The sequence below is a fragment of the Saccostrea cucullata genome, unplaced genomic scaffold, assembly GCF_032062105.1.
Source record: "Saccostrea cucullata isolate Sc308-1 unplaced genomic scaffold, CSIRO_AGI_Scuc_v1 ctg1701, whole genome shotgun sequence".
Lineage (NCBI taxonomy): Eukaryota > Metazoa > Mollusca > Bivalvia > Ostreida > Ostreidae > Saccostrea > Saccostrea cuccullata.
In genome coordinates this window covers 75,489-90,534 of record NW_026925207.1, presented here as the reverse complement: position 1 = coordinate 90,534, position 15,046 = coordinate 75,489, and the positions used below count along the sequence as shown (strand labels likewise).

General features: G+C 35.1%; 1 protein-coding gene across 5 annotated transcripts in view; it reads left to right on the top strand.

Annotated features, from left to right (window-relative positions):
• Positions 1-15,046, top strand: part of LOC134268371 (uncharacterized) — an 88,067-nt gene that overhangs the window by 28,318 nt on the left and 44,703 nt on the right. For 2 of the 5 annotated variants that reach the window (XM_062750624.1, XM_062750622.1), the window contains one exon: positions 11,811-12,017. In XM_062750624.1, the coding sequence (XP_062606608.1) occupies positions 11,811-12,017 (207 nt within the window). Of the gene's footprint in view, positions 1-11,801; positions 12,018-12,134; positions 12,169-15,046 lie in introns of all 5 variants that reach the window. The other 3 variants (XM_062750620.1, XM_062750623.1, XM_062750625.1) reach the window with 2 other exon arrangements.

Here is a 15,046-nt window from a genome sequence, read left to right as displayed (position 1 = left end):
TGTGGGCAACTTCATGTGGTCAATATTATCTGAGAGAAAACTTCACTGAAAATAATGATTTTTTTTTCCAGATAAATTGTACATCAATATTAAACAAAAATTTTAAATTGTTTTGTTTTATTTGTTTCTTTAATATGTTTATGTATTCCATACTGTTTGTGACAAGTCCTGTAACTATGATGCATTTCAATGTCTTACACAAGCTAATATGTTCAATAATTAAAAACTAACTTTGGAAAAAATAGAAAACAATTATCATAATTATCAAGTACGAGGGTCGTTCAGTAAATAATGCAACATATGTCATCTAAAAGTAAGAAAAGTACGCAAATACATATACTTAATAGTTTCAATCTCTCAAGCCATTTCCTGTTACCCTTTACGCATGTATTAAGTCTCTTTGTATCCATGAACAGAAATCCTCATCTTTAGGGATGCCCCAAAGACACTGATGAATATAATTTCTCATTAAATATCTGACAAAGAGCAATCTTCCTTTGATTGTTTTCATGTGTTTTAGGTATGAAAAGATCTCACAGTGTCTGCGATTAAGCTAATATGGTGATAGAAAAGTCCTCTATGCTTTCTTTTCTTCGAAATCTATTTATTTTTCTAAAGCATATATATGCAGCTGCGTTGTCAGGCACAAGAAAAATATACCCTTGTCACCAAATTTTGGACTTCCTTTGCAGGAAATCAGTTCAACTTTCCTTTGTGCAATTTGAAGATAAAACTTGCCATTGCTAGTCCTTCATTTTGATGTATGAAACTAATAAAACATTTGGAGCCATTACTTCTCTTTATCATAATTGAATGACACCCTTTTCTTTGATTCCTCATTTTTTTTTATCATTAATCATATTTTATGGCTATAAAAAGTGCTCACATGTTTTGTCATACATTAAGCAAGTTTATCAATTCTTCAATTTTGTTTAAACATTTGTTTTTAAATAAACAGTTGGCACATTTAACAAATGTTCTCTCTTGGGCATTTGTGAGAAATAGGGCACCTATCTGATTGAAATGTTGTTATATATGTTGTTCCTTTGTTAACTCCAATATAAGGGTATGTAGTCCCTATGCGGAAGCTTGTATTTATATAAAAGTAGTGATTCGGTTCTACTGTCGACCTGGGACAGTTGACATTTAATCATTTCTACTGTCGACCGGGGACAGTTGACAGTTGTCATTTAACCATTTCTACTGTCGACCGGAGACAGTTGACAGTTGGTTAGTCTCGCATTCAGAACTGGGATTAGGGTTAGTCTCGCATTAAAAGTTGTGATTAGGGTTAGTCTTGCATAAATAGCTGTGATTAGGGTTAGTTTCACATTAATAGTTGTGATTAGGGTTAGTCTCGCATTAAAAGTTGTGATTAGGGTTAGTTTCACATTAATAGCTGTGATTAGGGTTAGTCTCGCATTAATACCTGTGATTAGGTTTGTTGTCACCAGTCGACAATAGAACATATGCAAAGTGTCAACTGTCAACCGTCGACCTGTCCCCAGTCGACAGTAGATAATAGGAAAAGTGTCAACTGTCAACCGTCGACCTGTCCCTGGTTGACACTATAACACAGGGAAGTGTCAGCCGGTTGACAGTAGATAATATGAAAAGTGTCAACTGTCAACCGTTGACCTGTCCCCGGATGACAGTATATCATATGGAAAGTGTCAACTGTCAACCGTCGACCTGTCCCTGGTTGACAGTAAATCCATGTGTGAAATGTAGAAATATTTACTATACCGTATAATCCCTATTAACAGCCCCTACCCCTATAAGCGCCCCCTCTGGGTCTTTTTCAATTGTAAGGAAATAAGGGCCCCCTTTACAGTGATCAAAATCATCCAAAATCGTATCAAAAGTCAGCCATAATGAAGAAAGTGAAAATGAAATTTTGTTATTAGGTAACTCATACATAAGATATTCTTGAAAGTAAAAGATTTTTAGAACGACCTAATTATGTATTTCTGAAAGTGAAAGTTAAAAATACAAGTTCAAAATTTGTTCTCCTTGTTGTCTATTCCCTAATTTCGAAGTGGGGAAATGACAGAATCATATACTTTTTATAGCATAATTTGGGTGGATAATTGTAATTTAAAGGTAGGTTAGACAGTTTTAAGTGGTTCTCTGTTATTTGTTTTTTTTTCAAATGATTTCTTGAAGTTAGAATATGACATTCAAAATTTTTGCAAGAATATAAATTAACCTCCCCCTTTCCTCAATTTTCTAAGTGCCCGGGGCGGTTAATAGGGATTATACGGTATTACTTTAATATATAGTGATGCATGAATATGTTAATATTGTTCAGTCAAAGTACTACTTTATCCTTATATTGGAGTTGAGCCGTGTTCTACAAAATGATGTGACAATTAAATGTTTAGTACCTAAACTATATGTTAACGATGTCTTTCAATTTAAATATAGCATTTTCAAATTTCATGTGACACATTAAGTCGATATTTTTTTATTGTCCCCACAAATTTCAATTGACCACATTGACTGTTATATTTGAACTCTTGTTTTTTCTTCTGAATTATTGAATCCATCTGAAAAGTATACAGCGTTAAAGATAATTTTTTCTACTTATAAAAATCATATCTTAAATATGAGGTTTGCAGTGATTTATGTAAAAGTGCAATTTTCAAATACGCTCTTATTTTCATCTTCTTGGCAGATATCATTTATAAACAGTTTTCAGCTCAGTGTAGTGACCATGCTAACTTTAAAAATGAATTTCTTTGCGAAGACACTAGGAAATTTGTGGGGTTTTCTGTGTTTAGGAGATCTTTAATAGATTTTTTCAAATATGAAAAAATAAAAAATATTCAACATTTATTATGATATACTGTGTATCACATTACTTATTGAACGACCCTCATACATCACTGAAAAAATAATTTAAACCCAAGCTAATCATCATAATAGCCAGATTTTTAAATTTAAAATAACAAATTTACCTGTTCTTTACTCCCATTGGCTTAACAATTACTGTTTTTACAATAATGACTAATAATTTGAGAGGTGTGAACAATTCGGCTCAGGTGAGCTTTTCTGATCAAAATTTGTCCGTTGTCTGTCGTTGTTGTCGTAAACTTTTCACATTTTCATCTTCTTCTCAAGAACCACTGGGCCAAAAGTTCACAATTATCAAAAAATACTATTTTTATGTGCCCGGATGGATAGATCCCGGGCGTGTATTGTTTTTGTCCTATCTGTTTATTTGTTTGTCTGTCTGTCTGTTGTCAACTTTAACCTTCGCCATAACTTTTGAACCATAAGAGATAGGGACTTCATATTTGGTACACTTACTCCACTAATAAAGTCCTTTCAAACGACGACAAGGTCAATGACCTTGTGACCTTGATTGTGACCTATATATATGCTAAAAATAGCTTTTTCAACTGTTTGTCATAACTTTTGAACCATAACAGATAGGGACTTCATATTTGGTATGCATACTCCACCGATTGAATTCTTTCAAATTACACCAAGGTGAATGACCTTATGACCTTGACTGTGACCAATATGCTAAAAATAGATTTTTGAACTTTGTTGCCACCGGGCGCATAGTGTTTCATAAACACATCTTGTTTGGTCCAAATTTTTGTATCAGGTAAAACGAAATTCTGATATTTTCTCATCAGATAATCAGAAGAACTTATTAAACAAGATGTGGTTGTGAAACACTATGCGCCCGGGGCAACAAAGTTCAAAAAATCTATTTTTAGCATATTGGTTACAGGCAAGATAACAAGGTCATTGACCTTGAGGTCATTTGAAAGGACTTTATTAATGGAGTAAGTATAGCATATATGAAGTACGTATCTCCTATGGTTCAAAAGTTATGACAAACAGTGGAAAAAACTATTTTTAGCATATAGGTCACAGTCAAGGTCACAAGGTCATTGACCTTGAATCATTTGAAAGAACTTTATTAGTGGATTATGCATACCAAATATGAAGTCTGTATCTCTTATGGTTCAAAAGTTATGGTGAAGGTTAAAGTTGACAACAGACAGAAAGACAAACAGATAAACAGACAGACAGGACAAAAACAATATACGCCCGGGATCTATTGATCCGGGCGCATAAAAAATATATAAGAAAGTGGTTTTGTGCTGACTGCTCTGATATTATATTGAAATAGCTGAAATATTCGTTTAACACCTATCGGATTAAGTGGAAGCCACTGTATTAATTATTTTAACTCAGAATAATTACTTGACATAGATTTCAATTAAATTTGAATTTTTGTTGCAGAAACTGCACAAGTTGGTTATATTTTTAACTTTATCAAGGAAAGTTATGTTTCTATGCATGTTTCGTGTTATTTGTGTTGTTTGTTTGTTAATTGTGTTTTTGTTAAATATGTTTATATTGGGAAAGGGCTTCTATGTTCTAAGATTGTTGTCACACATGCGCAGAAGTTTTAGTCCATTCCAGGCATGGACTAACCCTTCTGTTCATGTTTCAATATTTGGCTTTCGGTATATTCCGTATATTTCTGCAGTTTAATGGCATCACAACATAATTATTGAAGTGTTTAACTCTACACTTAGCTACGATCGCAACATCATCGCTCAAATTTCCCACCGAGTTGATGAAATCCATTTATCACTGTCGGCAATGCGTAGCCTTGATTTTTCATGAATGAAGATTTCGACGTTATGGCACCTGATCCCACCTCTGATGTTTCGGAGGTCCGTGTTTGCTCTGCTCTTATTTTGTATATTGTTTAATGGACGTTGAGATTGAATACTGTTCGTTATTTCCATATCCTTCTGATTTCCTGAAGAATTCACAGGGAGCATAAATATATAAACCAATGCACATTCAATACGATAAGTGCAAACACTTACAAATATTTTTTTCAGTCCTAAGAAGTTTAAATCATTTATTTTTATTATGCCCTCCTTCGAAGAAGGGAGGGCATATTTGCTTTGCTGCTGTCCGTCGGTCTGTCTGTTGGTCCATTTAGTTTCGGTTCATTTTCTTCACAACTGTTGCACATACTGAAATGAAAATTTAGTATATAGGTTTATCAGGTAAATATCTAGGTCAAGTTCTGTTTTGGGTACAATCACACCATTTACGGCAGAGTTATGCCCCTTGGACCTAGAAAAATTCCAATTTGGGAAGAGGGGGGCATAAGTGTTTTACAAACATCTCTTGTCTATAAAATACTTGATTCTGATTGGATAAAAAATTCTTCTGATAACTGCATCAATTGAATCTAGAGTTCGCAGCCGAAACTACTTTGGCAGTGTTTACATGTATCTTTCCCACTTAAAGATTATTTTTTAAATGAATAATTAAATGAAGAATTAAATACTTTTACTTTTAAAAATATTTTCCCGAATTTTGGAACCTGTCAGTTACATTTCTGACTTACTAGTATTTTATACTTTTGCATCTTTCTTAGCTCACCTGAGCCGAAGGCTCAAGTGAGCTTTTCTGATCACATTTTGTCCCGCGTCCATCTGTCCGTCTAACTGTCCAACTGTTTGCCTGTCTGTAAACTTTTCACATTTTCGACTTCTTCTCAAGAACTGCTGGGCCAATTTCAACCGAACTTGCCACAAAGCATCTTTGGGTGAAGGGATTCAAGTTTGTTTAAATGAAGGGCCCTCATTCAAGGAGAGATAATTGGGAATTAATGAAATTTTGGAGGCATGTTTTAAAATTTCTTCTGCTCAAGAACCACCGTGCCAGGAAAGATGAAACTTATGGGGTAACATCCTCAGGTAGTGTAGATTCAAGTTTGTTCAAATCATGACCCCCGGGGGTAGGGCTGTGCCAAAATGGCCGACCAAAGTTTTACATAGAAATATATAGGAAAATTCTTTAAAAATCTTCTTCTCAAGAACCACTGTGCCAGGAAAAATGAAACTTATGGGGTAACATCCTCGGGTAGTGTAGATTCAAGTTTGTTCAAATCATGACCCACGGGGGTAGGGTGGGGCCAAAATGGCCGACCAAAGTTTTACATAGAAATATATTGGAAATTAAATTCTTTAAAAATTTTCTTCTCAAGAATGACAAAGCCATATAATTCATCAAATTCATATGGAAAACAAGCGCAGTGTAGAACATGCATAATTTTTCTGTCACTAATTAGTATTGAATAGATACATCTTTGGTAAAAATATAAATCGTGTTCTAGGCTGCGCTCTATATTTTCTGAAAGAAAAACTGCTTGAAAATAAGCAGTTTTATACAAAATATGCTAAAATGGCGGGAAAACGTGGTTTTTATGATGTCATTTTTCTACAATAACAGCATTTTGATCAAAATGAAAATGACCAATAAAGATTGCATATATAGATGTACAAATTAAAGCTATATATAAAGTAAAATTAAGATATCCATTTTAAGGGGCAAATTGAGAAACTTACCATATATCACTCTTTATTAATATACTTTCATGTGGAGTAACTGTTTAGAGATTTTGGATTCGATTAGGACAATAAAACATAGAAACTTACGTTGAATAAGCGATGAGCTGAAATTGCCCTTATCCAAATCATAAAGTGTCCGTTACTTTTAAACTTTGAACAAATTACTTATTTTAAATTTACAGCTGCAGAGAGTATATAAAAAATCAAAACGCACAAATATTGAAATCTTTATCTCTAAATAATATGTCCATATTCTACTTGTAACACTGCCAATATTTTCACAAATTCTGTCCAAAAGACTTGTCAATATTGATGAATCACTGGTGTACGACAGAAAAAAATGTTATTTAGACTCCATCTCTGCAAAATGAAAACAAAACTGACTTTCACGTCCAAAATCAACGTCAGCCACATTCCGTGGAATGTACAAGGGTTGTTGGAAAAGTTCGTAGATGAACAATGCCCATTCATTAATTTTTTTTTATAATACTTGACATTTATTTTTAGCTCACCTGAGCCAAAGGCTCAAGTGAGCTTTTCTGATCAAAATTTGTCCGTTGTCTGTTGTTGTCCTTGTAGTCGTTGTTGTCGTTGTTTTCGTTGTCGTCGTTGTAAACTTTTCACATTTTCATCTTCTTCTCAAGAACCACTGGGCCATTTTCAACCAAACTTGCTACAAAGTATCCTTGGGTAAAGGGGATTCAAGTTTGTTCAAATGAAGGGCCACGCCCTTTTCCAAGGGGAGATAATCATGAATTTGTTAAAAATTAATGGCATTTTTAAAAAATCTTCTTCTCCAAAACCGCTGGGCCAGGAAAGATAAAACTCAAGTGGAATCATCCTCAGGTAGTGTAGATTCAAGTTTGTTCAAATCATGACCCCCGGGGCAAGGGTGGGGCCAAAATGGCCGACCCAAGTTTTACATAGGAATATATAGGAAAAAACTTTGAAAATCTTCTTCTCCAGAACCAGTGGGCCAGGAAAGATGAAACTCATGTGGAATCATCCTCAGGTAGTGTAGATTCAAGTTTGTTCAAATCATGACCCCCGGGGCAAGGGTGGGGCCAAAATGGCCGACCCAAGTTTTACATAGGAATATATAGGAAAAATCTTTAAAAATCTTCTTCTCCAGAACCAGTGGGCCAGGAAAGATGAAACTCATGTGGAAGCATCCTCAGGTAGTGTAGATTCAAGTTTGTTCAAATCATGACCCCCGGGGCAAGGGTGGGGCCAAAATGGCTGACCCAAGTTTTACATAGGAATACATGTATATAGGAAAAATCTTTAAAAATCTTCTCCAGAACCAGTGGGCCAGGAAAGATGAAACTCATGTGGAATCATCCACAGGTAGTGTAGATTCTAGTTTGTTCAAATCATGACCCCCGGGGCAAGGGTTAGGCCAAAATGGCCGACCCAAGTTTTACATAGGAATATATAGGAAATATCTTTAAGAATCATTCTCAATTACCAGTGGGCCAGGAAAGATGAAACTCATGTGGAATCATCCTCAGGTAGTGTAGATTCAAGTTTGTTCAAATCATGACCCCCGGCCCTGGGGATAGGATGGGGCCAAAATGGCCGACCCAAGTTTTACATAGGGATATATAGGGAAACCTTTTAAAATCTTCTTTTCAAGTACTTCAAAGCTATGATTAGTGATATTTATATGGAATCATAGGTAGTGTAGATTCTAGTTTGTTCAAATGATGAACGCCTGGAAGGGGGGGGGGGGTAGTAAATTCAAGCCCGATGTGCTCAGGTGAGCGCTGTGGCCCCTGGGCCTCTTGTTTAAAAATTGGTCTCATTGTATAATTTCCTTTGTTAAGGTTTTTATTACTTTTAGCACTTAACTCTGCTTTCACAGGATAAGCAACTCTGAAGCGCCTTTGTCTTTCATTTAGGTTTCAAATTTTTAGGTCAACTGAGTCACTCAGGTGACCTATTGCTATCCATTTTCGTCCGTTGTCGTGTGTCGTACGTCGTGTGTTAACATTTGAACATTTTCAGCTTCTTCTCTGAAACCACTAAACCAATTTCAACCAAATTTAGTATACAGCATTTATGGGTGAAGGGAAACAAAAATTATGAATTTCATGGTCCCTGCCCCCCTGGGGCCTGGGGGACGGGGCAAAAACCACTAAAATTATTGCAATCTTTAAAAATCTTCTTCTTTACTCCTGGACATCAAGCAGGCAAACTGTTGTTATGAATGTTATGAGCACTGAGTCCTCTACTCAAATTTTGAAATTCATGGCCCCAGGGTCAGGGGTTCTAGAGCTAGGGTGGGGCTATATAGATTATATAGTGAAAATGCATGATTTCTTTGAAAATCTTCTTCTCTGCTCCTAGGTATTAAATAAACTAGCCAAGCACATAGTTATGATGAGCAAGAGTGCCTCTTCCAAAATTGTGAATTTTATGACCCCAGGGTCACGGGTTCTGGTGTTCGGGCGGGGCTCTATTGGTTATATAGTGAAAATACATTTATTCTTTGAAAATCTTCTTCTCTACGTCTGGGTATTAAAAAAACTAACTAAGCACATAGTTATGATGAGCAAGAGTGCCTCATCCAAAATTGTGAATTTTATGACCCCAGGGTCAGGGGTTCTGGTGTTAGGGCGGGGCTCTATTGGTTATATAGTGAAAATGCATTTATTCTTTGAAAATCTTCTTCTCTACTTCTGGGTATCAAATAAACTAACTAAGCACATAGTTATGATGAGCAAGAGTGCCTCTTCCAAAATTTTGAATTTTGTGGCCCCAGGGTCAGGGGTTCTGGTGTTAGGCTGGGGCCCTATTGATTATATAGTGAAAATGCATTTATTCTTTGGAAAGCTACTTCTCTGCTCCTGGGTATTAAATAAACTAACCAGGCACATAGTTATGATGAGCAAGAGTGCCTCTTCCAAAATTGTGAATTTTATGACCCCAGGGTCAGGGGTTCTGGTGTTAGGGCGGGGCTCTATTGGTTATATAGTGAAAATGCATTCATTCTTTGAAATTCTTTCCTTTGCTCCTGTGTTTAATGCCAATGATCCAAATATATATATTCATGATGAAGAAAGGTGCACCTAGCAAAATGGTTATTTTTATGCCCTTGCCCCTTCCCTGGGTCAGGGTGAGGAGGGGGGGGGGGTGTACAAAGTCTGAAAATAAATTAATGCTTTGAAATTTGCTCTGTGGTGTCAATCAACCATTTTATAATAAAATTTGCAAAATTTTGAAATATGTGGCCCCAGGATCAGTGGTTCCTTTGGGATAAGGTGTACAACTGGTTATAAAGTGGAAGTGCATTTTCTCTTAATGTTACTCTGATCTACCTCTGGGTATTTAGTAAATAGAGTTAGCATGCTAAGTCTAAATTATTATAAGCAATGGTACCTCTTTCAAAATTGTGAATTGCGAATTCCATGGCCTCTGGTTTAAAACATGTACCAAATTTAATTGTTTGAAAGTTGTTGCACAATACTCAGGTGACCTATAAGGCCCGTGGGCCTCTTGTAAAGTTTTGTTCAGATGTTTACAGTAAAACCGTTTCTTCACATGTTATCCTCATCTCTGTCACTCAAATATTGTCTGTACTATTTGTACACACATGCACAACTCGCTTGTGACATATTTTCTTGATTCCTTCAACATTTTCAGAGTTTAATCAGGAGTTTTCCTGCGAAAAACACAAAATGGCTTCGGTATCTGCATCGTTTTTGTCGTTTTCAATAAGGACTACTTATCTTCTTGATTTCTTTTCAACAAAGCAAAATATAAAACCATAATTTGGTACACATATCGATGGAACAATTCTTAAATTGAATTTCTAGGTAGTTTTTGTTTTTCTTCCATTTTACAGAGAATATGATTATAGACATTATTTATTGTATTGTCTGGAACTGACTAAATTTTGACCTGCTCAGCGATCCGATTTTTGCATTTTTAAAATCTGGATAAGTTTTTAATCAATTCTAATATTTTGTCAAAATTAATACATATCATTTGGATTTATTGTTAAAATATTTCTACCAAATTTGGATAACATATGACATCAAATAAAAAAGTTGTGACAGTTGTCCACGAACTTTTCGAACTACCCTCGTCTAATTTACTAGTTTGCGAAAGAATTAAGTTTCAAAACACATGAATTCTTGTACATGTGTTGGTTCGAGGATAGTTTCATCAGAAAATGTCTGTTGCTTTTATCGAAAAGTATCCGTTTCAATGAAAAGGGTCCGTGTATACACCGTGTTCTTTTGAGTGCTATGGCACAATGGACCGAAAACTTGAGATGTGCACACTAAATCTGCACATTTTAGCTGGAGGTAAAACGAAGGACGGATTGATCATAGATCATCAAATCTTTGGAGCCTGTATTCTGTACTAATCACTTCCCACTTCCGTATCCTCTTGTGTTATTTAATTAGCTAGGTAAAGGAAACTTTATGCTAAAATAATAAAATATTTGTGTTGTACTTTGATGACAGAATGCCTTATATTACATACAATGCCATCTTCCCAAGTCAAGAGTTTCTGATCCATTCAACTTCACATAAACCCTTGACCGAATAGGCTATGTTTGAATGGGTTTACTGTCACACCATCTAGTGAGATTACATATATTGAACTCTACTGACCTCTGCTATGAGCCAATCAAAGTAAAAAAAATTCAACAGAGTATTCACGATAATATTGGTAGTTGGTAATAATTCAATAGTAACTCAAATAAAAAGCTTAAACAAACCTTTAAATGGGATATTTAATGATAATTTTGATTGGTTCATGCAAACTTGCATGAGGCCAATCAGAGAATGCATTGCTAACCCCGTCAAGATGGTACAATTTCCTTAGGCTATACGCCATTTTGCTACAGAAAGTAATGGAAAACAGTGTACCTGTTACGTCGTACCTCGAAAAATGACGTCGAACAAGAGTAGACTGGTAGTTACATGGATGTGTTTCTATGGCTTTTTGTTGGATTTAAACTTAGTAGGACTTAAAAAAGTATTTGTAAGTGTTTGCATTTATCGTATTGAATGTGCATTGGTATATATTTTTCTTCAGGAAATCGGTACATCGAAATCTTTATTCATGAAAAACCAAGGCTACACATTGCCTACAGTGATAAACAGATTTCATAAACTCGGTGGAAAATTTGATGTTGCAATCGTAGCTGAGTATAGAGTTAAATACTTCAATAATTACGTTGTGATGCCATTAAACTGCAGAAATATACGGAATATACCGAAAGCCATTTGCACAGAAGGGTAAGTCAATGCCTGGCAAGATGAATAATGTCACAAAACCTTGACATAGTGAAGTTGGGGATGAAAATGTGTTCATGCAGTCAGCTTGTATTATTATCTTTGCTTTGTTGTTTTTATTTTCCACAGTAATTTTTAATATTTTCAGGTTAAAAAGAACATAAGAGGTGAAGATACATATGGCAGTCCTGTAATCAAGAAAACACGCCGTGCATCTTCTGAAGTAATGCCCTGCCCACCAGATGCCCTTCTTGCTCAACATATTGGAGAACTGTTAGCCTATCTTGACGACTCAGTTACACATATGGATCTTTGTGGAAGTGTTGGTAGAGATATTCTTGGATTTATGGTTGAAAAAACACAAGTATGTTAATTTTAATAATACTCTATGTTTACATAATATTTTTTACAGCCAAATTTTCTGTATAATTTTAAAATAGTTAAAAACCAGGAAAAATAAAAGAAGGTGACAAATTTTCAGATCCATTAAGATGATCATAGTGGATCATTGGAAGGTAGAATTTCCACTTTCATGCTTATGCAAGCTTTTGAGCTGCTTCAACATTTTTAGCTCACCTCTGCATTGTAGTAACAAAACCTCAGCATCCCAGTTTAAGTTTTAGGAATGGACTTCTTAAATAAGTGTCTAGCTCAGTTTTAAAGATACCATTCAAGATAGTGAAATCAAACTTCATATGTTGTTACATACTGACATAAGCTTTTCAACTGCATCAACAATTTTTTTACCTTGACCTTTCTTTTGACCTTGACTTCACTTTTTATATGCCGTCTTAAGACAGGATGTATTATGTTATAGGCTAGACTTGCTCAAGTCTCTATGTTTTAGTGCTCTCTTTCATACTTTTTGATATTGTCAAACATAGCTATGTTTGATAACATTTAACTATGAAAGAGAGCAGAGGACAGCAATACAAATAAGAACAAAGAATTTGTAAAACTAGATATAAAAAATAAACAATAAAAACAGAGAGACTTGAGCAAGTCTAGTTATAGGCTTCATGTCCGACCATCTGTCCATTCGTGTCTGGCTCATAACTTGAATACTATTAGTCCTAAGATTATCAAACTTTGTCAACTGATACTTCTTGGGTAGACAGTGTGTCGTGCACAAAAAGAAGGTTGCTCTGACCTTTAATTAAGATGCTATGGCCAAATATGGAAAAATCCTGTCCAGCTCATAACTAGAAAACTATTAGACCTAGAGCTTTCAAACTTGGCAAAAGTATGTACATCAAAGGTAGAAGGTGTGTTGTGGCCTATTTCAAAGTCACTGTGACCTTTAATTTAAGTGAATTTTTATGCGCCCTGATCGATAGATCTGGGGCGTGTATTGTTTTTGTCCTGTCTGTTTGTCTGTCTGTTGTCAACTTTAACCTTCTCCAAAACTTTTGAACCATAAGAGATAGAGACTTCTTATTTAGTATGCATACTCCACTAATAAAGTTCTTTCAAATGACATCAAGGTCAATGACCTTGTGACCTTGACTGTGACCTATATGCTAAAAATAGCTTTTTCAACTGTTTGTCATAACTTTTGAACCATAAGAGATAGGGACTACATATTTGGTATGCATACTCCACTAATAAAGTTCCTTCAAATGACATCAAGGTCAATGACCTTGTGACCTTGACTGTGACCTATATGCTAAAAATAACTTTTTCCACTTTTTGCTATAACTTTTGAACCATAGAAGATAGGGACTTCATATTTAGCATGCATACTCCACTAATTAATTTCTTTCAAACAACACCAAGGTCAATGACCTTGTGACCGTGACTGTGACCTATATGCTAAAAATAGCTTTTTCAACTTTTTGCCATAACTTTTGAACCATTGGAGATAGGACTTTATATTTATTATGCATACTCCACTAATTAAGTTCTAACAAACAACACCAAGGTCAATGACCTCGTGACCTTGACTGTGACTATTTGCTAAAAATAGCTTTATCAACTTTTTGCCATAACCTTTGAACCATTGGAGATAGGGACTTCATATTTAGTATGCATACTCCACTAATTAAGTTCTTTCAAACAACACCAAGGTCAGTGACCTTGACTGTGACCTACAGTACAGTCAACGCGGTTTGTGCATTTACAGCGCACCCCCGCGGTGTGAATCTCATCGCGGTTAGCACAGGTGTCTCAGATAAAAACCGCGTGCCCCCGCGGTTCAGTAATCCAGGTAAATCACACCGTGGCGGTGCATCTTACCGATTACAGGTGAAAAAACAGTCTTGGTCTAAAACGCGAGTTACTTCCCTTTAAAAATTTCAACCAAAACAAAATAAAAGGAAATTAATGATATTTTAAAATTTATAGTCGCTGAAATATTTTAAGTACAAAATGAAAATTATTTTTTCTAAGAAATATACTCTCATGTATCTGAATAATTATAAAAATTAGCGTTTACTAATCCTTGAATTACTTTTTTAAAATGTGTTCATTCTATTTAGATCCACGACTTTCGATATAAATTACTGTATGTGATATATTTATACAATGCAAGATAAAACACCCAGTGTGCTATTCATGATATTCATGATATTCAATAATAATTTATATTTTCGTAACGTGTTTTCTTTTTTAATTTTAAGAGTGGATTGATTAAAGAAACGATCTATCGCAGTGTCAATTTCATTGGGGCTATAAATGAAAGTGTTTTAAACTTATTTTAAAATCTTCAAATATAGGATTATAATTTGCAGAAGATTTTTATGTAATCAGCATTCTCCGAGTCGTCTGTTAAAGTGTCATTCCTTTATTCTGGGGCAATGTTCTTGAAATCAGTAGGGTGTGCATGCGTGTGTAATTTGATGGCCTACCAATCCGTAGAAAAAAAATAAAATTACATAATGTCTAGAGCTAGACCTGGTATGCATACTTGGTCCTCACAGCTGTACACTGGACAAGGTGCGATCCCCTGCACCAGCCCTACCCCTGGTATACACGTGCGTGCCCGAAAGCGGGTCAGTAAATTTCAACTGTCGTACATGTTTATCATACTTCACAATGACATTTACATTGATCATATAATTTAATACATATATGAATTAATTATTTAAATTTACGATATGCAGATTACCAGGATTACTTTCGTGTAAAAAGTTAATTTTGATGTAAAAATCATCCCCCTTCCCCCTTTTATCTACTTGGACACTATTAATGTGTCTTACACAAAACTCAGCACAATCACAACTTTGGATGGGGGTTATTTTCCCAATATCAGTAGATATAAGCTAAGTTGATTTAGAAAATATTGTTTTCATGTATGAAAATTCAACCAAAACAGTGCCAAAAAAACTACCAAGCTTATTTATGCAAAATTCTATTAGGACTATTTATATCGCGTAAACAAAAATTTACTGAAAA